At 37.9% G+C, this 22,634-nt stretch overlaps 1 protein-coding gene across 2 annotated transcripts in view; it reads left to right on the top strand.

Annotated features, from left to right (window-relative positions):
* Positions 1-22,634, top strand: part of LOC5568469 (proteoglycan 4) — an 85,172-nt gene that overhangs the window by 41,675 nt on the left and 20,863 nt on the right. Inside the window, exons 2-3 of one of the 2 annotated variants that reach the window (XM_021840306.1) lie at positions 18,980-20,819; positions 20,889-22,601. In XM_021840306.1, coding sequence (XP_021695998.1) covers positions 19,005-20,819; positions 20,889-22,601 — 3,528 coding nt within the window. In that variant the 5' untranslated portion in view covers positions 18,980-19,004. Of the gene's footprint in view, positions 1-18,979; positions 22,602-22,634 lie in introns of both variants that reach the window. The other variant, XM_021840305.1, reaches the window with a different exon arrangement.

The following is a 22,634-nucleotide window of genomic DNA, read 5'->3' on the forward strand; positions in this document are numbered from 1 at the left end:
AAAGCAAAGCAAATTTTTGTTGAAATTTGTATTTGTACTCAAACATTTTCACAAGACTTACATATTCAAATTTATGTTCGAATTATCAATTTAAATTCAGAAATATGGATGAACAGGTTTAAAATTATGGGTTTTCGTTAGAGATGGGCAAAAAGAACCGGAGCCGTTCAAAAGATCCGGATCACTCAAAAGAACGAGTGATTCGAGGCTCTTTTTCAGCGAGAGTCGGTTCATTTGATCAGCACGGATCAGACAAAAAGTGACCCGGAAAAAGAACCAACTGATTCTTTTTACCCATTCACTTTCGTTCGTTTCGTGTCTTGTTTTGCGCGCCTTGCTTTGCGCGCCACGGCACACATGCAAACACGGTTTGCTACAGCTCAGCACTCCCAGCATAGGGGAACTTACGTATTCTCGGCAGTCTAAGCCGATGCCGTGCTTCTTTTGTAATATTCTCGGACATCAGCAGATAAAATCCGTGTTTGTCTGTTTACATTTATGCGTTGCTCAACCCTCTATCGATTCACACCGACAGACTTGTCAAAATACTTTTGGAAACGTTTTTGCAACGCTGCGAATATCTCTTGTCAGTGTGACTATTGTCGGCAGCCTCATTCTCTTCGGCAACTTTCCCATAACAACTGCTGGTGAATCTCTTCGGCAGCTCCAAAACAGTCGCATTTTGAGGCGTGTTCATTTGAATCGATGGCATCTCTGGCGGTATTGTTTGTTCAGTCTCGGAAATCTCGTCAGTGGGAAGCGGACAGAACAAAGAATAATCTGAATGGTTTCAATTACGTGTTTTGATAGAATAATACTGTAAATTTGGCGTTTGAAATTTGGTTGCCGATAATAGTCGAATGGTGCCGAAGCCGTAAGTCTCCCTACATGTCGAAAAAAAAATACATGTTATTAGGTTAGAGTTTGATTAATAGGCAAACAGGTTTGAATTATTGGGTTTTGGGTAAAGCGAATCTCGATTTTAAATCTAAAAAATTGTTTCTTCGTCCAAACATGTTCAATTGAGATCAAAAACCATCAACATATACCTTATTTCATTGCTTGGAATGGTGCTGTATTGTTGAATTTATGTAAAAAAAAACGTACCAGATAAAACTAGGAAGTGCCTTTCACCCAATTACTAACTGAGTGAGATATACTGTCTATTTTGAGAACTTTTAAGTGTACGTTGATTTTGAATAGTATTTGGTTTCATTAATGTAAGAATCATGAAGGTCGCTCCCCTAAGCGGATATATGCATTAAATGGTTTTGTATCGAATAAACACTTCAAATTTAACATTACCGGTAACAACAGCAGTTTTCTTATTTGTTTTTAGTAGATGGAATTTTGAATTTAATCAAAAACGTCTTTTTTATCTTGCACAAGTTCACTGGATTTCTACTAGAAATTTAATGCTGGAAAAAAGTATATTTCGTGGATGCCAGTTCTGCTTACAGGCGCACAGGTTCTAAAACTAGAGGTTTTATATAATTTTTAAAGTAAAAGAAGTTTCAAATATGATCCAGAATTTCAGAGGTACTGTTCTTGAACAACTATGACGTGTAGTTAGAACTCGTTTTAAAGGCACACAATAAAAACTTTTTTTTTCTAGTTAAAAAAATAGTGTAACCAGAATAAATTATTAAAGAAATATTGATATTAATATTAATATATTTTTGAACAATGTTTTACAGACAAACGGGGTGAAAATTTAGGGTGTCTCGTAGGTTCTTTCAATAATTTAATTTGGATTGTGATCCAAAATTTCTGTTTTTGCTCAAACATGTTCACTGGACACGTACAATCCAGATTATGTGAAAAAAAAACTACATGTTATCGCTTTGAAATTTGATTTATAGGCAAATAGGTTACTCAAAAATGTTCTCTGGACAACTGGAATAAAATATATGCTGTCTGCGTTTGACGTGCAAATCCAGTCTAACTGAGCTTCAAATGCGGTAACACAAAGTAACCAAAAGATACTTAGCAACCATGATCCATATCACCGCCAACCCAACAAAGAAAATCAAATTTTGACTTCCTCTTCCTTATTAAAAATCTTACCGCGTTTGGTTTTCCCGCATTTGGTATTTGCATTTCAAACGCACACAGCAATACAAACAAATTTATCGCTGTTTGCGGTAACACAAGACAATCAAATGACACCTATCAACGATTACCAAAATTACCGCCGACCTAGCAAGAAAAATCTATGACACCGCATTTCTTGTGGAAAATCTTATCGCATTTGGTGTTCCTTCATTTGATATTTGCGTTTTAAACGCATACAGCTACAGCTATATTTATTGAAAAAGTGTCAAAAATATCTCATTGAATAGACCTTTTCACAAGACGTTTCAACTCAGCTGATTTGGAAACTGTTTGACAGTTCTTCTTCGGAAATGACAGGCCCGTGTATGCACCGCTCTTTGGGAGATGTAAACAAATGCATACACGGAGCTGTCACATGAAAAGGCCTATATAACATTGCACAAGGAAGTTTTAAACTAGCACGTTCATAATAAAAGATAACAAGTAATCTAGATCAAAACCAAAGGGATCAAAATGTAGTGCAACTTATTCCGAAATACTTTGTCGAAGATTCCAAACCTCTAGCATGCATATTCAGAGCAGCTAGGGGGTTTACAGTCGAAATCAACGATTTACACAAATTTCGACAATCGGTTGAGCCGTTGATGAGATGTAGCCGATAATTCATGTCGATGTTTTCGATCCCGGGGCTCCGCGTTACATTCTTGATCGCCAGGCTCCTAGTGTTAACCCCTCTACCGTCAGCTTCATTTTTTCAGCACAAAAAAATATTCAAACAGCTATAACTTTTTCGTTTATTGATGTTTTTGTAGCATTTTTTTACAAGCCCTCAAAAAACACTTCTATTTTAAGAATTTGTGTCGATATTGATCATAAGTCACCTAAATCCGGAGATATTCAAGAAATGCTTGGGGGACCGACGTTTTTCTATGAACTACGTAAATATCTCAGACTACAGATTTTTTGTCATGTTCGGTAAGTCACTGTTGTTGTGAAAAAATGAAGCAAATTGGTGCAACCGTTTTGGAGTAATGAACATTTATGTGTTTGGTACCAATCTGGCCGCATGAAGATCTTGAAAACTTCAAAAAACATCTTTTTGTAATTTTCTGTTTTCTTGAAGACAACTCAACCGATTTGTATGATTTTTTCAGAAAAGCTCCTTATGACCTGACATTGTATAGCCCACATTTTAGTTTTTTGATAGATTGAATAAAAACAAAATGGCACCCAAAGAATTTTTGTATGGAGAATGTCGGTCCCCCAAGGAACATCTGAATATCTTCAAAACCATATGACTAATGATCAATATTGACAGCCACTCTAAAAATAGAAGATTTTTTTGAGGGCTTGTGAAAAATGGTGCAAAAATATCGAAAAACAAAAAAGTTATCGCTGTTTGAATATTTTTTTCTGGTGAAAAAGTGAAGCTGCCGGTAGAGGGGTTAAACATGCCTCGAAAATGAGAAGTTTGGAACGGTAAAAATTGAAACATTGCGTGTGGAATGTTTCCCATACAAAGTAGAGTGTCCGTAATTTGAAGTTGACCATAATATGAATCGAAACCGTATCTTATTTACATTCCTTTTGGAATAGTTACGTAATATGTGAAGGATCTGTTTGGTCATATTGATCGTTTGAATAAGTATAATCATTGATGACCGTATAATTCGTAGTTGCTACGCCGTGATTGACCAGAATAATCGAAGTTGCACAAGGAATCAAGAGATAGCATTCCATCGTCAATGTACACTTTCGAATTGTGGGTGAAAAATTCTTGGACATTTTTTTTTTTCGTTAATGAAGGTTTCAGACACACCGTACCTACTTTAACTATTGCGTGCATTAGAGGTATGAACACTCAAAGGCCCTAAGAAGCGCGTCACGCAAATATTGATTAAACCCGGGCTGCTCTCGTTCAATTGAAGTGTTGCATGAGGTATTTCTCTTTCAGATTGAACCCCCTCGACCTGTTTCGGTGCATATTACGAAACCACTGCGGGGTCGTCAGGGGCACGCAACTCATGTGTGATGTTGGCGCGGGATCCTATACCGAGATTTAGAGCGGATCCAATTTTCTGAGGTATGCAACCTTGCCTGAGTGGATTAGTTGAATAGTTTTTCTTACCACTTGGAGTGGGTTTGTTTAAGTCTTGATTTGTCATTTCGAGGGTTCGGTTGAATTGTTTGTTCACGGTCGTCGCCACCGTAATGCTAATTTTAGTTGGTGGGCTGCTTGACTGCCTACTGATTGGTGTTAAAACATTAGGTATTGTTTGAATTAGTCACATGCGGCAGTAGGCACTGACAGTGCCCAAAAATGGATTCCTATGGGATGAATCTACAGTGAGAGGCAAAATAAAGTGCCCACCTTACCAGTTTTCGAATTTCTCTCATTGATTTGGTTCAAATTAAAGTTAACACACCTAAATCTTTTGTGATATTTTATTTTTGATGTTCTTTTAAAGTTGCACTTACGAAATTTTGATTAAAAAAAGAATTTTACTTAAAGAAAAAGAAAATCAATTTGTATTAAAAAAAAAGTAGTGACAAAAATAAGTGCCCACTTCCTTCTTGGCCCCAGAAAAGTTGATTTAAGAAAAATAAAAAGCAATTTAATAGTTAATGTGTCCTCCTTTGGCCTTAAGGACTTGCTGGAGGCTCTTCGGCATGCTTTTCACCAGGTTTTGTAGGTGTTGTGGATCTAGTTCTTCCCAGGCGCGCTCCAAGGCTTCAAAATAATTATTTTTGTTGGTAACACCAGTTTTTTCAACCCTGGCATCGAGAATCGCCCACAAATTCTCGATGGGGTTGAGGTCTGGGCTTTGTGGAGGCCATTCCAGCGGTTTAATCCGACAAGACCGGAAGAAAGACTTGGTCTTCTTTCCAGTATGCTTCGGGTCGTTGTTCTAGAGAAATATGAATTTCTCTTCAAGGCCCGTCTGGATCAGCGAAACCTCCAGATTTTCCAGCAAGATGTTAATGTAGGAATCTGCCGTCATTATTCCGTCGATTTTCACGACGCTTCCTACTCCACTCCATGAAAAACACCCCCAGACCATCACATTTCATCACATCACACTTCCATGCGTCACCGTTCCTTGGATGTGGCGCTCCTGAAGCTCGAGCTGTCTAACCGAGAGCGGCGGGCTCGTGTGTGATGCAGAGCACCACATCCAAGGAACGGTGAAGCATGGAGGAGGAAATGTGATGGTCTGGGGGTGTTTTTCATGGAGTGGAGTAGAAAACCTCGTGAAAATCGACGGAATAATGATGGCAGATTCCTACATTAACATCTTGCTGGAAAATCTGGAGGTTTCGCTGATCCAGACGGGCCTTGAAGAGAAATTCATATTTCTCTAGAACAACGACCCGAAGCATACTGGAAAGAAGACCAAGTCTTTTTTCCGGTCTTGTCGGATTAAACCGCTGGAATGGCCTCCACAAAGCCCAGACCTCAACCCCATCGAGAATTTGTGGGCGATTCTCGATGCCAGGGTTGAAAAAACTGGTGTTACCAACAAAAATAATTATTTTGAAGCCTTGGAGCGCGCCTGGGAAGAACTAGATCCACAACACCTACAAAACCTGGTGAAAAGCATGCCGAAGAGCCTCCAGCAAGTCCTTAAGGCCAAAGGAGGACACATTAACTATTAAATTGCTTTTTATTTTTCTTAAATCATCTTTTCTGGGGCCAAGAAGGAAGTGGGCACTTATTTTTGTCACTACTTTTTTTTCAATACAAATTGATTTTCTTTTTCTTTAAGTAAAATTCTTTTTTTAATCAAAATTTCGTAAGTGCAACTTTAAAAGAACATCAAAAATAAAATATCACAAAAGATTTAGGTGTGTTAACTTTAATTTGAACCAAATCAATGAGAGAAATTCGAAAACTGGTAAGGTGGGCACTTTATTTTGCCTCTCACTGTATATTGTGAAACAAAACCTCCAAGGTTCATTCAATAGCGCTACAGGTACCTAGCGTTCTTTGATTTTCTTTTTTTTTTAGGTCGAGATACGCGTATTTCTGATATAAACTCTAGTGGAATTAAATAATATATATAGTACTAAATCAGTGTTTTAACCCTTTTATATAGATATAGGTTTTATTTATTAATACATACAGTAACACTGTACATGGAAATTTCTGACTTTGATTACAAAAACGAATAGATTTGTAGAAATGCTTTTCTTCAAGAAATGTTAGACCGAAATCTAGTTCTGCTATAACTAGGCTGTTAAAGGTGAGCGACAAATTCTTTGAAATTTTATAAAATAGCGATCGTATAACAAGTTATTTGCAAGTGTTTTTAAAACGGAAGAGTCTTTTGTATTCTTAGTATTCGAACGTAGAGCTTCAAATGTTCTCTATTCCATCAAAAACCTAGGACATGAAGTATACTTCCATTTTTCTTTTCTTTTGCAACTTTGTGAGAATACTCATAATCTCATTAAGAATTGAGCGGTATGAAGCAAAAACTGTTTTTACAATCACCCCTAATTCTTACATGGTACAGCTCTGAAATGATCTTAATATCTGACGATCACCACCAGCGTCACGATCACTAGTTTTTATTCAGAAACTTTGACCGTTACAACCCGAACTAGATTGAATTATAATCACGACCAAATTAACCTCACTCCTCTTAACATCGCCGATCGTTTCCGCTATGTGCAGTCACTTCCCCAATCAGCCCTTCGGCTCAGCAAAAAAAAAACACCGTAATCTCAGCGACAGGCGAAGGGCTCAAAAAATGCACCGGCTACGACTACCCCCCAGTGATTCGCCTCCACCACGGTTTACTGCATTCACCAGTCGTTAATCACTGCACCCGCACCAGGCATGAAACTCATCGACTGACTACGACCACCCGCTCCAAATAGATCTTATCCCATCCCGAAAGCGGCGGGTGCAACGTGACGTCACATTCACCCTATCTCATAATGCTCACGCCGGAGCCTGCCTCAACATCGAATCGGCAGATCTTATTACCACCCTGTTACATTATGCTACGGTATGATTTGTGTTACAAAAACACTTTCACCTTCCTGCACATTCTTCATCATTGTCGCCGTTGGCGTCATCGTCGGCGATCATCAGCCTCTGCATTATGGACGTAGTCGGATGTTCGTTAAGGTGGGGGAGGACGTGAAGCGAACGACGTCAAAAGTTCATTCTAGAATTTCACGCCGAAACGATTTACAGACAACCTTTACACCAATATGCGTGAAACCTATGAACAAGGCTGGTAGCGACTAAGGAGTGTATCGAAAAGTAGTCGCAAACATTCAAAACGATATACATATCTCAGAACATAGTTTATCTTTTTAATAGCTTTTTTCACGCAAATCCTCATCATGTCATCAAGTATTGAAGCAAATAAAACATATTGAGTAATACACAGTCAACAAGGTTTATAAAGCATAGAAAATAAAATCTTGCACAAAATTACATTTTTGAAGTGTCTTTTGAAGATTCGATGATTTGAACAATTGAACAAAGTTTATATCAAACAATATATGATGAGAAGCTTATTCTATCGGAAAATATGTTTACTTCAGCGCTGTATGAACGGATTTCAAAAAAATAAATTATTGACCTAAGAAAGTTCAATTATTGAAATAAGGTCGGTTTTAGAAAGTCACTTATGTGTGCACAGCATTCTTGTAGGTCGAAAATTAGTGCTTTTCCCCTATATGAGCAATTCCACCGAACATGACGATTTTTTTTTTTAATTTAATTTTTGTATATTTTGAATCGCCTGAAAATTTGCATACAGACTTTTTATGACCAAAAATGCCATTTTGCATCTTCAGACCGCCATTTTGAACCTCGCCTTATTTTTGAGAAGGGCGTATCGGAAAATGCATGGCAAATCTTTAAAAAACTGTAACTCGAAAACGGTTTGTCCGATCGATTTGAGATCTTCTACAAAGTTGTAGGTATTGCTTAGGACTATATGGAGAAAAATATGCACGGTAAAAAAAAGTTACAGATCATTTTTTTTTTTCCAAAAACAAAATTTTAAAATCGATTTTCTCCAGAAACGCAGTTTTGATTTTTTTTTATTTTTGGATATGTTTTAGGGGACAACTCATGTGATTTATTGCACAATGTTTTAAAATGGAACACAATGTTTTAAAATGGAAGAATTATGGACGAAAAAGTTATGACTTTCTAAAGAATTACAGATTTTGAAAAAAAAATCGAAATAGAGGAAAACAATATTTTTTTATGTAATTACTAGTGGTCCCGGCAAACTTCGTCTTGCCATCAATTAGGCTGTTGGAAAACGATTTGAATCACCTCATACGAAATGACAGGTCCGTTAACTCTCATTTTTTCGATTTTTCTGGTGAATATCCTTGGATTTTGATGCACACAAACACGTCGGAACCCTTGTCGAACGAAGCGGAGAAAGAATCATAAAAATCCGTAGACCCGTTCATAAGTTATTTCGTGACATACAAACACCATTCCATTTTTATTTATATAGATTTGAAAGTACAGAAAAATTGCAATCGAAAAGTACTTGGGTAAATTTTTTCTAGGTTGCATCAATTTCGAGATATACTCATATTTATATAAAATTTTCAAATAAAAAAAAGTAAAATAGGCCCTTTTCAAACATATTTCGTGTTTCTCCATTCCAGAAATATTAACTGAATTGGTTATTGCTTGATCAAAACCTATATACTAAAGTATTTAAAAAAGTATGCACGGTAAAAAAAATATAAACGAAATTTTCAAATGAAAATTTGAAGTTCATTGTTCTTAAAAACCGCAAAATTGATGTTTATAATTTTTGGTTATGTTTTGCAGCATATTGTTTGTAATTTCTTGCACAATGCCTCAAAACGGAAAATTTTTGGATAAAAAATAAATAAAACGAATTTATGTAAAACGATATTTTTGGTGCGTTTTTTTGAGTACAGAAAAATAACTATATATTTTTAAATATGAAAAATTTCTATCGAAAAATACTCAAGTAAAATTTAGCTGAGATGCATCACTTCCGAGATATACACGGTAAATCTAAACGTGGCATAAAAAATGTGATTCTATCACAACGGTGTACCTTTGGTCCCCAGGGCTAAGCCCGGCTAATGAGTAAAGCCCTCTCATCGCGGCAAGATCGTTCAACCATGGAGAAGGAGTTTGTTTTTTTTTATATATACATACTGCAATTTTATTTCTTAATTATATCAACTACTTTCTTGTTATCGTTACAGCTCGAAAATTGTCTAACTTCAATTTGTATTTCAGAGATAGGGACAAACGAGTGATATTTCTGAGTGCCTTGAACTGTTTTTGCACTTGAAAATAGTTGGTTAAGTTCTTGTGCAATGATATCATATTCCTCAGTAGTTGAATAACAAAAGAAGATTTGTGTAAGCTGCTCTTCTTCCCGATTTTGAGCCCAATCATATAGTTCCTTAGCATTTTTTATCGGATGTTCACGTTCTTTGGCAAGACTGGCTCTGGTAGCCATACGTTTTAGTGTCCCTCCTATGGCATCGCATGGCCCTTTTCCATGTGATGTTGCAAAAAAAATGCCATGCAACTTCTATATGATATTTGATTTTAAATTGCCAAAGAGTTGAAAAGTTCTTCCTATTTTTATACTGTGATGCAGCTCCGTCAGACATAAAATATATCTTGTTGACAGTTAATTTGTGATCCAATCGCAAAAAAATCTATCATTTCAGATATGAATAAGTTGACAGATACAGAATCGTGGCGCAAATCTTCTGAAATTACAACAAAACTTAAATGATTGGCTTTGCCATCTTGACGATAATATATTACAAACGGATGCAAAGTAGCTTGCTGAGCATTCCAATGATGGCTTTGAACTTCATCTTAAAGAATAAATTTGTAGTTTTCCGAAAAATCACAAATTACCACCAGTACTCTTCCAATGCATTTTCTGTACTATCAAATAAACACATAAAAAATATTGCTTTCCTTTATTTCGATTTTTTTCAAAATTTGTAATATAGGGTGCCGGTACCAATGGTTGTAATGTACCAGTAGATTGGACTATGGAATAAAACGTACATTTTTCGATAAAAACGACATGTGCTATTTTTGGTGGATAGATCGCCTCTAGTTTAGTCGATTTGCCAAATTTCAGCTTTTTATCTTATCAAAAAGTCATGTAAATAATAAAGTTTACGTAAAAAATTGGCTCCCTTGCACCAATAGTAGCCGCCGTGTTCCAGTAGTGGATCAACGGTTGGAAGCAGTTTTTAAAATGGATGTATAAAAATGAAGAAAAGTCCCAGAGATGATCTTAATGGTTCATTCGAAAGATATTAGTTGCTGTTTCGAGGGAAAAATGTGAAACCTATGTAAAAATTTACCATTTTGTTTAAAATTCCTTGTATCATTCCCGAACGTCTACTACTGGAGCACTAGCGCAACTACTGGAACACGTGTACCAATAGTGGCTCAAGCGATTTTATGTTAAAAAATTAGTTTTATCACTCTTTTTATATTTTTCCCATATAGTAGAGGTTGAAATCTTTCTGTTAACGTCAAAAGATCTTAGTTAGGGCTTTTCGTTATTTTGTTATGATTTTTTATAGCTTAGGTAGTCCACTAATGGCACCGGCACCCTATTATAAAATCATAACTTTTTTGTCCATAATTCTTCCATTTTGAAACATTGTGCAATAAATCACATAAGTTGTCCCCTAAAACATATCCAAAAATAAAAAAAATCAAAACTGCGTTTCTGGAGAAAGTTGATTTTAAAATTTTGTTTTTGAAATAAAAAATAATCTGTAACTTTTTTTTACCGTGCATATTTTTCTCCATATAGTCCTAAGCAATACCTACAACTTTGTAGAAGATCTCAAATCGATCGGACAAACCGTTTTCGAGTTACAGTTTTTTAAAGATTTGCCATGCATTTTCCGATACGCCCTTCTCAAAAATTAGGCGAGGTTCCAAATGGCGGTCTGAAAGTGCATAATGGCATTTTTGGTCATAAAGAATCTGTATGCAAATTTTCAGGCGATTCAAAAAATACAAAAATAATCATATGCAAATATTTTTTTCCAATTAAAACATTTTTTTTTATTCGTTCCCATCGTTCGATATCACCATAACCGTGTAGAAAGAAAAAATAAAAAAAAACAAGGTCCGTTAAAAATGTTTTTTTTTTTCGATTTTTGTATTTACTCGCAAATGCTTGTCAATGTATTTTTCAATATATATATTTTTATTGATGATTTTCATCATCATCTGTTAGCTATTTGAAAAATTATCAGACAAAATGCCACTTTGTTGAAATAATATAGCCACATCATAATTTTTAAATAAATTGTTAAGTATTTCTGATCAAAAAATTGTTTGTGAGTTCAACCCAACATTTTGCGACTGTTTTGAATGTTTGCGACTACTTTTCGATACACTCCTTAAGTGATTTGAGTACAGGGACTTTACAGACCTCTTCTCTGAATAAAAGAAACCAGAAAATGGCCAAAAATGGATCAAATGCAATCTGAGAGAACGAAAAGAAACCCAACAGGAATCAGGAAATAAGATTTTTATTCCTCAGAGTATCTTATCAGACATTTCTCTTAGAATATTTGTAAGTTTTGGAGTATCTCTTGAAATTACGAAAAAATATTACTGCTCTTATTACTATTTGTATTTTTTCATTATTTTCTTCAGGTATTTGCCCAAAGTTTGTTTCAGATAGTACTCCGAAGGTTTCTGCAGGAATGCATTTTGTTTTTTTTACGCATTTTCATTTCACTTCGTTTTAGATACCTCCAAGAATTCAACCTGGAATTTTACTAAGGATATCCACAGAAGGTAACTTCGAGATTCCATCAGAAATTTCTCCAAAGATTCTTTCAGAAATTTTCAAGAAAATTCTAGGGGAAAAGCACCTAGAATTCTTGTAGGTCGAAAATTAGTGCCTTTCCCTTAAGTTCTCCAGGATTTTTTCCGAGATTATCGTTTAGAACGTCTTCAAGAATTCAACCAATATTTTCTACAAGTATTTCGACCAAAAATTTCTCCAATAATACCTTTAAGGATTAATCCAGAGATTCCTCTTAAGATGTCCTATGCAATTATTCCAGAAATCGAATTCATCGATGAATTTCTGGAAAAGTATTATATATAATTCCTCGAATAATCTCTAGAAGAACATTCGGAGCAATTCCAGGGGTAAATGTGGATGAACTCTTGAAGGAAATTATATAAAAATGCATGGAAAGATAATTGGAGAAATTTGGAGTAGGAATTCTTGTGGATCTTCTTTTTCTTTCCTGGCATTACGTCTCAACTGGGACGACGCTGCTTCTCAGCTTGTTCTTATGAGCACTTCTACAGTTATTAACTGAGAGCTTTTTTTGCTTTTTTTAATTATTATTATTATTTTTTTTGCATGTGTACATGTGTGTGGCAAACTCGAGGATACCCTGAGAAGTCGAAAATATTTTCAACTCGAAAAGATTCTTGACCGGCGGGATTCAAACCCACGACTCTCTGCTGTGTATTGTTCCAATAGCTGCGTGTTTACCGCTACGGCTATCTAGGTACCAATTCTTGTAGATCTTCCCGGAAGAATCTCTAAACAAATTTCTTCGAAAATTTTGGAACGATTCTTTGTGGAATTTCATGGAAGATTTCCTGTAAGAATCTTTGAAGGATCTCCTGCAGTTACAACTAAGAAAATCAGTTGAAGAATTAATCAAACATTTCTGGGTAAACCTCTGTAGGCAAATTTTCACAACAAACCTTTTGAAAATTACAGGAGGTAGAAGCTTTGAAATTCCTTGAAAAAAAAAATCAGGATAGCAACCTTTGAAACACCGAAGGAGATCTACTGGAAGACTTGGTGGATTTTTTGGAGAAATTTCTGAAGGAACCCCTGAAATTATGCCAGTAAAGATCTTTGTTGAAATCAGTATAAGAAATCCTGATGCATATGAAATATTTCCACAAGGAAACTGAGAAAAAATGTCTAAAGAACAACTTGAAGACATTTTACAGACATTAAAACAGAGACCATGTCTCAAAAAAAAGACCTGCAGCCAGTTCTGTATGAAGAATATCCACCAGGATGCAGCTTATTTTTCGAAAGCTCCTAAAACCAAAATTCGTGTGCTCTTCAGAACTTAACTCACTTAAGATGGAAAGCCTCAAATTTTGGCCTTCAGTGAAGTCTTCATAACTTTGTTATTTTCTAACTAATTTTGAAGCTCTTAGCACAATTATCTTCAAAATTTATTTTATGAAAAGTTTGTAGAATACAAAATTTGACTAAAACCAAATTAAGTCTTGGTTAAAAGTAGTTTTCTTCAAATGTTTCCTCTTTTTACTAAAAAATCGCTTTTGTTTGACCATAACTTTATGAATACTTAACTGATTCCAAATCGTTTAACATGATTTGGAAGCAAATTTAGTAGTTCTTAAACTGTAGGTACAAAAATGTTATGTAAAAAATAGTTTTGACTTAGTTATTTAATCAAAACTTCCCAAAAACATAAATTTCCAACGAAAAATACTATATTATTTAATTTTTTTATCTGTTAATACTTAAGATAAATCAGCTTGTTCTTATTTTTCTCAACCTTCGAAAAGGTTTTGAAAGCAATTTTTCATTCTAACAATCATATTTCTAATTTTTTAAATACATTACCAAACTATTAGCAAAACAAGATTCTCTATAAACTTTAGTTAAACAATAAAAATGTAATTTTTAATGAAAAAAAATCAACAATTCAAAAAAAAGTTTTTTTTTTCAACCAAAAAATCATGTTTTGGGTAGTTTGTGTTAAATAACTAAGTCACACAGATTGGAAACAACTAAATTAGAGTCTAAAGCATGTAAAAAGATCTGGGATCGAATAAGTATTCATGAAGTTATGGTCAAACAAAAATGATTTTTTTTTTCAATTAAGATACGAAAAATTTAGAAACTATTTTTAACTATGACTAGTTTTTAATTTAGACAAATATAATATTCTACAAACTATTCATAAAAAAATGTTGAAGATAATGATTCTAAGAGGCTAAATACAGTACTGACCCGATTTTGTCAGCCCCCGATTTTGTCAGCTTTTTGACCCGATTTTGTCAGCCTATTTTAAATTTATCAAAAAATTGTTATCGTCATGTTTTACTACGTTTACATTAAAATTGATGATGATGTTTGATGTCATGCACGCATGGGCGTAGACAGAGGGGGCAATGGCAATGCCTTTTATTAAGTGTTAAAAATCGATATTACTAATATAAGGGAGGGGGAGCCCCTGATCAAAAAAAAACTGGCTACGCTCATGTCCATCACCCTCTTAAAAGTCCATTTAACTATGTAACACGTCAACATTTGAAAAACAGGAACAAAATAAAATGACCCGATTTTGTCAGGTTCCCCATTTTGTCAGCCTAAAATTCATCGAGGGGCTGACAAAAGCGGGTCCTTACTGTATTGGTTAGAAAATAACGAAGTTATTAAGACTTCACTGCAGGTCATATTTCATAACATGAAATCTTAATATTTTTTGGTCAAAATTTTAGGTTTATCTTTTTTATGTGATTTAAAACATATCAGATTGGAAAAAGGTCGAAGAACCGATTGATAGAGGGCCCATTCACGAGCAATATCATCATGATCATTTATTTACTCTCACGTAACTTTTTAAAATGACCTATGTACAATAAGATTTTCTCCTCTCTTTTGGGTTGTTTTTCAATGTAGAGCAAAAAATAATGTTCTTGACTAGAGTATTATAAAAAAAACGCAACAGAAAAGGTTAATGTGACTAAGGCGAAGCTCAGTTATTGAATAAAGAGAAAATAAAGTAAAGAGAATTTCTCCAGAGATCCTTCGAATAATTTTTCGAAGAAAATTCTTCTAAGAAATTTGTTTCGGGATTTTCGTAGAGATTCTCCACGATTTGTATTTAGTTTTTCGTCTGGACACTGCCAGGATCTCCTTCATGTATTCTCGCAAATGTAATGTTTTGAAAACGCCAGGCATGAGCTAATGAGTTATACACCAGCATTTCATTGCAAAGATTCCTCCATAAACAATCCCACAGATTTTTCAGGTAGTTTCTCCAAAATTGAAGTATTTTTAAATTTACCTCTAAAGATTCTTACAGAGATTTTCTGAGAAAAAATGTAAACCGTATCTATTTTTTACTAGCGGTCCCGGCAAACTTCGTCTTGCCATCAAGTAGGCTATTGAAAATTGCCATAAAACGTCCCATACAAAATGACAGTTCCTTGCATTCTCGCTTTTTTCGACTTTCCCTGTGAATATTCTGAACTTGTACACATAAACATGTCGGAATACTTCACGAACACTTTAGTGAAAGAATTTTCAAAATCTGGTAGTTTGTTCTCAAGCCATTTCGTGACATACAAACACTACTCCATTTTTATTTATATAGAAGAAGAAGAAGATTATTTTCGGGGATTTCTATACAAATTCCCCCAAAAAAGTAACAATGGGTTTTTCTGAAGCTTGTTAATCTTGATAAACACAATTTTTAACCCTGTGCTAGTTCATCAATCGATTTTCAGAAGTTATTCTATGTATTCCATAGATTTCTACGTAAAAACATTCAAGTATTCCTCAAAAATTGATCCAGGAGTTCCTCAAGAAATTCTTTTTAAAATTTTCGTTTTGATCAATCTTGAGAAATATATAAAAGTACTTCCTTGGAAAATCATAGGAAGGAGAATTTCTTTTAGAATTTTCATTTTGATCAATTTTAAAAAATATATGAAAGTACTTCCTTGGGATATCATAGGATTAATTCCTGAAGTAATCAGAGAATCCAAATATAACACATGAAGTACTTCTAGTTGAATACTTGAATTACTTGTCGAAGAAGCAAATCGCCAATTTTCAACATCTCTATAAGAATGTTGAAGAAATTTTAAGTATTGAGGCCTTACTTGTCTAAGGCCTTACTTGACTAAGTTGTCAATTTTAGACATAATTTGTAGATCAAATTCCATATGAAATCCTAAAACATAGCTTTGAAAAAATCCTGCCGGAATCGCTATAGGATTTCTTTTATATAATACATGGAGTAAATTTTGTAATAAATCCGAGAAAAAATATGCTTGGAAATGTGCAGGGGAAATTCTTTAAGGAATCCCAATTAACTGCTATTCTGCAAATTTATTTTAAAAAGCCCAAGAAGCATTCATGAAGAAATACCAAGGATAGTATCTTGAAACTGGTTGATTTACTAAGGCCATTTACTGGCAGGATCCCTAAAAGTACTCTTTTGGAGAATGCTTGGAGATATTCTTAGCGGAACTCCAAGTCGAATATTTGAAACTTTTTTGGGATAGTTCCTGTAGTGCTCAGAATGAGAAAGGAATGGGACTTTCCGCTTACTCTCAAAGTTCACATTTTAGCAGCTCTCATATTACTGATCAATAACGGCGATGGTCAAGTCTTAAAGTCAGTTGAAATGGGGAAGGAATGTTAGTGTTCAATGGTTGTTGCTTCTAGAGACCGAGAATACCTCTGCAGCTCCACAATGACCACGGGAAGGGTGTTTACTAGTAAGGAAGGAAAGAGATCTGGAAGTCACCTTTAGTCATAAAGTCGAACTTTTCAAAGGTTAGTTTTAGTAATGACGAAAAAAGAAAGGCATGTGTATATTAAAATTACATGAAAAAGGAATAAAGGTTCATGTTCACACTTGTAGTGACGAACCATCCATAGCGTGTTTTAAAATTTCATGAACTTTACGTTGACAAATTTCGTAAGATAAATTATTTGTGAAATGTTTGTAGAGATTTCCTTGGAATTCTTGGAGGAATCTATGTAAATATAAACTTCTAGAAAAACACCTTGACTGGGGAAATACGAAGAACTCACAGGAACAAATTCTGAAATAAATCCTAGGAAATATATCCGAAAAATGCCTTGTAGAATTGAAAGAATAAAATCTAGATAAATATGAAAAGAATTCCAGGAGGAATTGCTGAGGAATATGTGGATTTGTCGCTTATCATATTTCTTGATGATTTTTTCGAAGAATTGCTGAATAAATTCATTATGTGATAACTTGGCAGATGTTTGAAATTAACCTTTTGAGTTTCAGAACAGAGCTAAGGCAGGTTCCTCTCAAAACCTATTGCGGACTGGAAAGGAAATTTGAAAAAAAAGTAGTTCAAATTGCTGCCATATGGGCAATTCTTGACGGATTGCCTTTGTTTCAATTCGATTGAAATCGCCTGGATATCTAGTTTTTCAATCATTACAATGATAATATGTAATTATTACCGGTTCGGAGTTATTCCGGTGGGTCACTGGGCCAAGTCGGGTAGAAATGACCCCAACTTTCTTTGCAGTCACTTAACTCTACTCCTAATATGACTCCAACTTAACGTGTTTTTTATACTTTCGACTACGGACGCTATGAAATAACTAAATTAGACTCTGAGACCAGCTTTGGCCTTGGGCATTTTTTCGGTTATTTATAAGGTCCCATAACCGAACCGGCCAATTTTATTTTTATTTTTCATCTAAACTGTCGAAATTTGAGTGTTAAACTACATCTTTTGCAAACACTAACTCAGACATAGTCATTTCAAGGATATTGGCTACCTAGATGACGGGCCCAGTGACTTAGTAGTAAAACAGTTTTTTTTTTACAATTTGGAACAAATCGTGTTTAGGGAATATTTTCAACTATTCATCTATTTCTAGCAGAATTTGGATTGTATGATAGACAATCTTCAGGGATTGAATCCTGAGAAAATTGAGAGAATCTCTCACGTATCGCTCTCTGTAACTATCATAACATGCTGCACATTATGAGAGACTGTTTATCGTATACTGCTACAAGTTTGATCAGATTGGGGGGATAGAAGTGCATGATAAAACCCCTCTAAACATGCTCCAAGCCTGGGGGAAACTGTTGTTATTGGAAGTTCGTGGATTGTTTATCGTGCCAGTAAAGAAAAATACCTATCCCCAACGGTAAACAAGCGAGAAAAGGGGATTTTATCATCGCTCTCTCGTTGGGGCTCTCGCTCGCTGCTTCCATTTATCAGACTTGTTACACCTTGCGATACAATGACGATCGTGGACCGCAACAGATGGGATGTTTTTCTTTGCTTGCTTTGATCGTGCTTCATTCTCAAATGAGAGCGAATTCTGCAACGCCTGACAATCTTTGAAAAAAGTCCTGGCTACGCCCATGCTCTGCATCCCACGCCGGAGTTGGCCATGACAAGACGCTCTTGCACCGTGTCTGCAACCGGCACTCTATTCTCGTGGTGAGACGAAGCAGGCGGTTGCAGGCGGCGGCACAACTGCATGCCCAATAATCCTAAACCGGATCTCGGCTCGGAACGGCTTTGGTAGGTGTTTTTAGGAATTCGCTCAGTCAGCAAAAGGGGTCCCAGTACACGCGAACGGTCAAATATGTCTACCGCCGGACAGGGGTCTACTACGATGATTCAAGGGAAAAACGGCCGAGGGAGAAATCGCCGGCTACTGTGGTGGTTGATGTGCACAATGTGTAGTACAAATCGCCTTTTAATCATAAACCTCATGGCATGCTACGTAGAGGCGGGTGTTGTATTTTCATTTTCCATGATCTGGTTGAGAGGCCATCGATATTCCGTTGGATGGCGTGCGCACCGGAGAAAATCAATGGTTATCACAAGAGTGGAGCATTTTGCACATGCTTTGAAAGTAAAAAGGCTTTCTGTGTATGCGCAAATTGGATCGTTTGGTGGCGGGATGGGGTGGTAAGTCTAAGGAAAGACGAAATGATACGCTCTATCGAACATTGAACATGTAAAAGCTGAACGGAAAGCCGGGTTGCGTAGCTTGAGGAGAAAAGCGAATTTTACTAGAAGTGAAAAACGACAAGCGTTGAAAATTAATACTTTTGTTTTTTTTTTCGATTTCAGGGAGAGAGACGCCCGTTTGGTGAGAATGGCGATAGATGTCGCCAAAAGATGTTGGGTTGCAGCATTGGCGTTAGTGCTAAGCCTTTCGGGCATCAATGCAGGCGAACGATGGTCCCGACAGCTGACGGACTACGGAAATGTGCAAGGCAGTGACTGGATTCCTCTGTCGCGACCTGGAGATAGACAGGCAGGTGCTAAAGTACTGAATTACTTTGACAACACTGGATTCCTGGGAAATGATAATAGTGCTCAACCACAGCACCATCAATTCTCGTACGTTAACCAGCCTTTTGGAGCACAAGCCAGCAGGGTGGTTTTCCCACCGCCTCCAGTCGCTCAACCTCTTCAACAAGAATTGGAACCGGCGTTCAATCAACCTTTTGGCAGTCATCAATCCTTTATCCAACATCCACCTTTTGGAGGAGTGCAGACTATCCAGAGACATCCGCTGCCAGCGTTTAACCCACAGTTACCGAAGGAAAATCTAGTCCAAGAGAAGCCATCCCTAGTTGAACATCAGTTCCAGTTTCCATCGCAGGTGCAACAGCAAACAACACATCTGCGGCAACCATCGTCTGCAGTTCATCAAGGTCAACCTGCCAACGGAGTGTCTCAAGAAGAAGTTCAACTGCTCTACGTCCCAGTAGAAACACTTTACAATCAAAAGCAGGCAGCCGAGAATACTCGCTTCAATTCATTGCCTCAACCTGTCAGTGCATCGCTCATCAATGACTTCTATACGGCAGCGACTACAACGGCTAAGCCGAGAACTACGAATACTCCATTCACCACAAAGGTCGCTCCTAGTGCAGCCTTGCCCAGCAAACCAAAGCCAAATCAACCTCCACTAGCTATGTTCATGTACAATGATGACAAACAAGCTAAGCTTACAGTGTCAGATGCCTTATCAAATCTGAAGAACGTCAACAACATTGCCGTATTGGACAGTCTAAGCAAGAATCTACCCAAGGTGTTCATTGGACCATCTGGACTTGCTCCACCCAAAGGATACTCCAAATTTGAGTTGCCATATCTCTCCAGCATTGACCAAAACCGACTTAGTGCCAAGCCTGGAGATCTTCCCTTTTTCGTAGCACCTCAAAGCTACAAAACTCCCGGTGGATTCTCTAAAATTCCGCTTCCTGCTCCGCACGTCGGATCTGTAATTGTACAACAACCCTTGATTCAGTCCAACTACTTCCGTCAGCCGGAAAATATTGAATACTATCAACCATCGACACTCAAATTCACAGACAGCACCACCAAATCTCCCATCACTTTGCCTGCCAGCAAGCCTCAATACGAATCAGACCACTACACTTCTCCAACCTCGAAACCCACAACCGACAGAACCAACTACAGTCGAGGCAATACACAAACTCCACAGGAATCCTATCGTCAACCGCAAACAGAACGTGCCCTTTTCTCTCACTCTCCATTCAATAGCGTTAACACCAACCGACACATTGTCAACGAAGAATACTTCAATTTGGCCAAAACCAAGAAGCCCACAACTCCAAGCCCAACGCAAAGCTACAGTCCCAAGATCTACAAACCCTTCGACTTCAAACCCATCCCAGAACAGAAAATTCCACTTTACCCAGAAGCTAACGACTTTACTACTCAGAGAACCACCACTACTACAGAAAGGCCACACACTTCTCGGCAAGAAGAAAACCGAATGAAATCCTTCTTCAAGGAGGAAAACTTCCGCAATCGACGACCCTACACACAGAGTACCGTCTCTACTCCATACGAAGAACAAGAAGTCACACAACCTATTCGTTCCAGCCACGAAAACGAAGGACAGTTTGTCCACAAGTTCAAATTGGTAGATTCTGTACGGCCTCAAACCACACCGGCAACCAAATCCGTGATTGACAACGCCTTCCTTGATTTCTTCCAACAGGACAATCACGACACGCTCAAAACCGTTGTTTCAAACCAACCGGCAAGCGGAGCCCAGCAGGTCATTCGAAACAACTATTTCTCTCAGAACAGCAACGATGAACCCCCGAAACAGAAGTTTGTCAGCACGTACTATGCCCCGACTACCACTTCCACGACTTTGGGTACGACCACTCCGGCAGGATCTTCAACCGCGCAAGATTCCTTCTTCAAGGAGTTCGATGAGAAGAGCAAACAATACGAACCGGAGGTTACACGATTCCCACAAAGTCGCCTGCAAAATCAAGAATCGTTCCTGAACCGCTTCACCGAAACTACATACACCAACAAGTACAAATACGAAACGAACACCGACGATGCGCACTATCCAGTCGAAGTCGTCACCACCCAGGAACCAATCAGACAGGACACCTCCAACGACGTCACAATTCCTCCATCTGAACAGTCGTACAGCATTCCATCGGAACTGCCACCGATTAGCGCCAACTTGCCAGGTTTGGTAAATTCTCTCATGGAAGACGAATGGCCGCACAAGAAGGGCGAACAAGATTCTTCACCACCTGCCACCACTAAAGGACACTTCCGGAAGCAGATCCACCGCACCACTGAACCAACCACCACTCTAGAACCATACACCTCGGAAATCACGACTCGCCGCACTCGCGGACGACGCCCTACAACTTCCAGCTCTTCCAATTACGACTCCGCAACTCCTACTCGAGCTACCACCGTCAACCGAAGCCGATCACGGTACGTCGCAGCTGACGGCGAACGGTCCAGCGGCCGAACCAGAACCAGAAGCCGACCTCAGAGCAGCTCTTCTCGCAATGCAAAGGAAGAGGAAAATCTCGAATATCAACGTGACGTCCTTAAACAGAACTATCCAGTCATCCGACCAACTTCCGGAGGAGTAACAACCACCACAACTACGCCAGCACCACCACCACCAACCACAAGCACAACTACAACCCACGCGACCACCATGCCGGTGACGTACCAACAGATATACGAAGAACAAACCGAACGTTTCAATCCGTACTACTCTTCGCCGGAACCTCAGAACTACTCTGAGGAGCCAGTCAAATACGAAGAAGTGTCCATCCCCAAGAAGGACTCCTACACCGAAAACTACTACGAACCTGAAATAACCACTACGTTGCCGCATACTACCTACAAGCAACAATACAGCCCAGAACCAACGACGGAAGAAATCGACGATGAATCTGTGCGCGTCCTACCAGTTGACCATCCGGTTGAACAGAAGCGGGAGCAACCCGTCGAAATCCAGCGTGAAAAACCAGCCACGGCCATTCACGCTCAACTACCACGAAGGCAACCAGCCCGACAACCTGTCTACCAGCTACCAGAAGAGCAACACCCTTCGGTAACCTCCTCGTACAACAGCCACGAAGACGAAATGGAAATCCGCAAGGTGGAAATCACTCCGCGACCCCGAAGACCACTGTCCCGACAACCAGTCTACTCGCCCAGAACTACGGCCCATACGGAGCGACCGACCACGGAACGTACCACGACCGAACTACCACCGTCAGCATCCTCGTCCAGAGGGTCATCTGTCCAGCGGCGTCCAGCGTTCGTACGGCGACCGGCAAGACCGCTGTACACGACGACCCCTGCTCCGACGACGACCTACTCCAGCCGAGGCGTGTCCACCACCGGCGACGACGAACAGCCCACGCAAGGATCTTACACCGTGAGTTGGATCGAAATTCCTTGAAGTTTTCGA

This window comes from Aedes aegypti, chromosome 2 (assembly GCF_002204515.2).
Source record: "Aedes aegypti strain LVP_AGWG chromosome 2, AaegL5.0 Primary Assembly, whole genome shotgun sequence".
Taxonomy (NCBI): domain Eukaryota; kingdom Metazoa; phylum Arthropoda; class Insecta; order Diptera; family Culicidae; genus Aedes; species Aedes aegypti.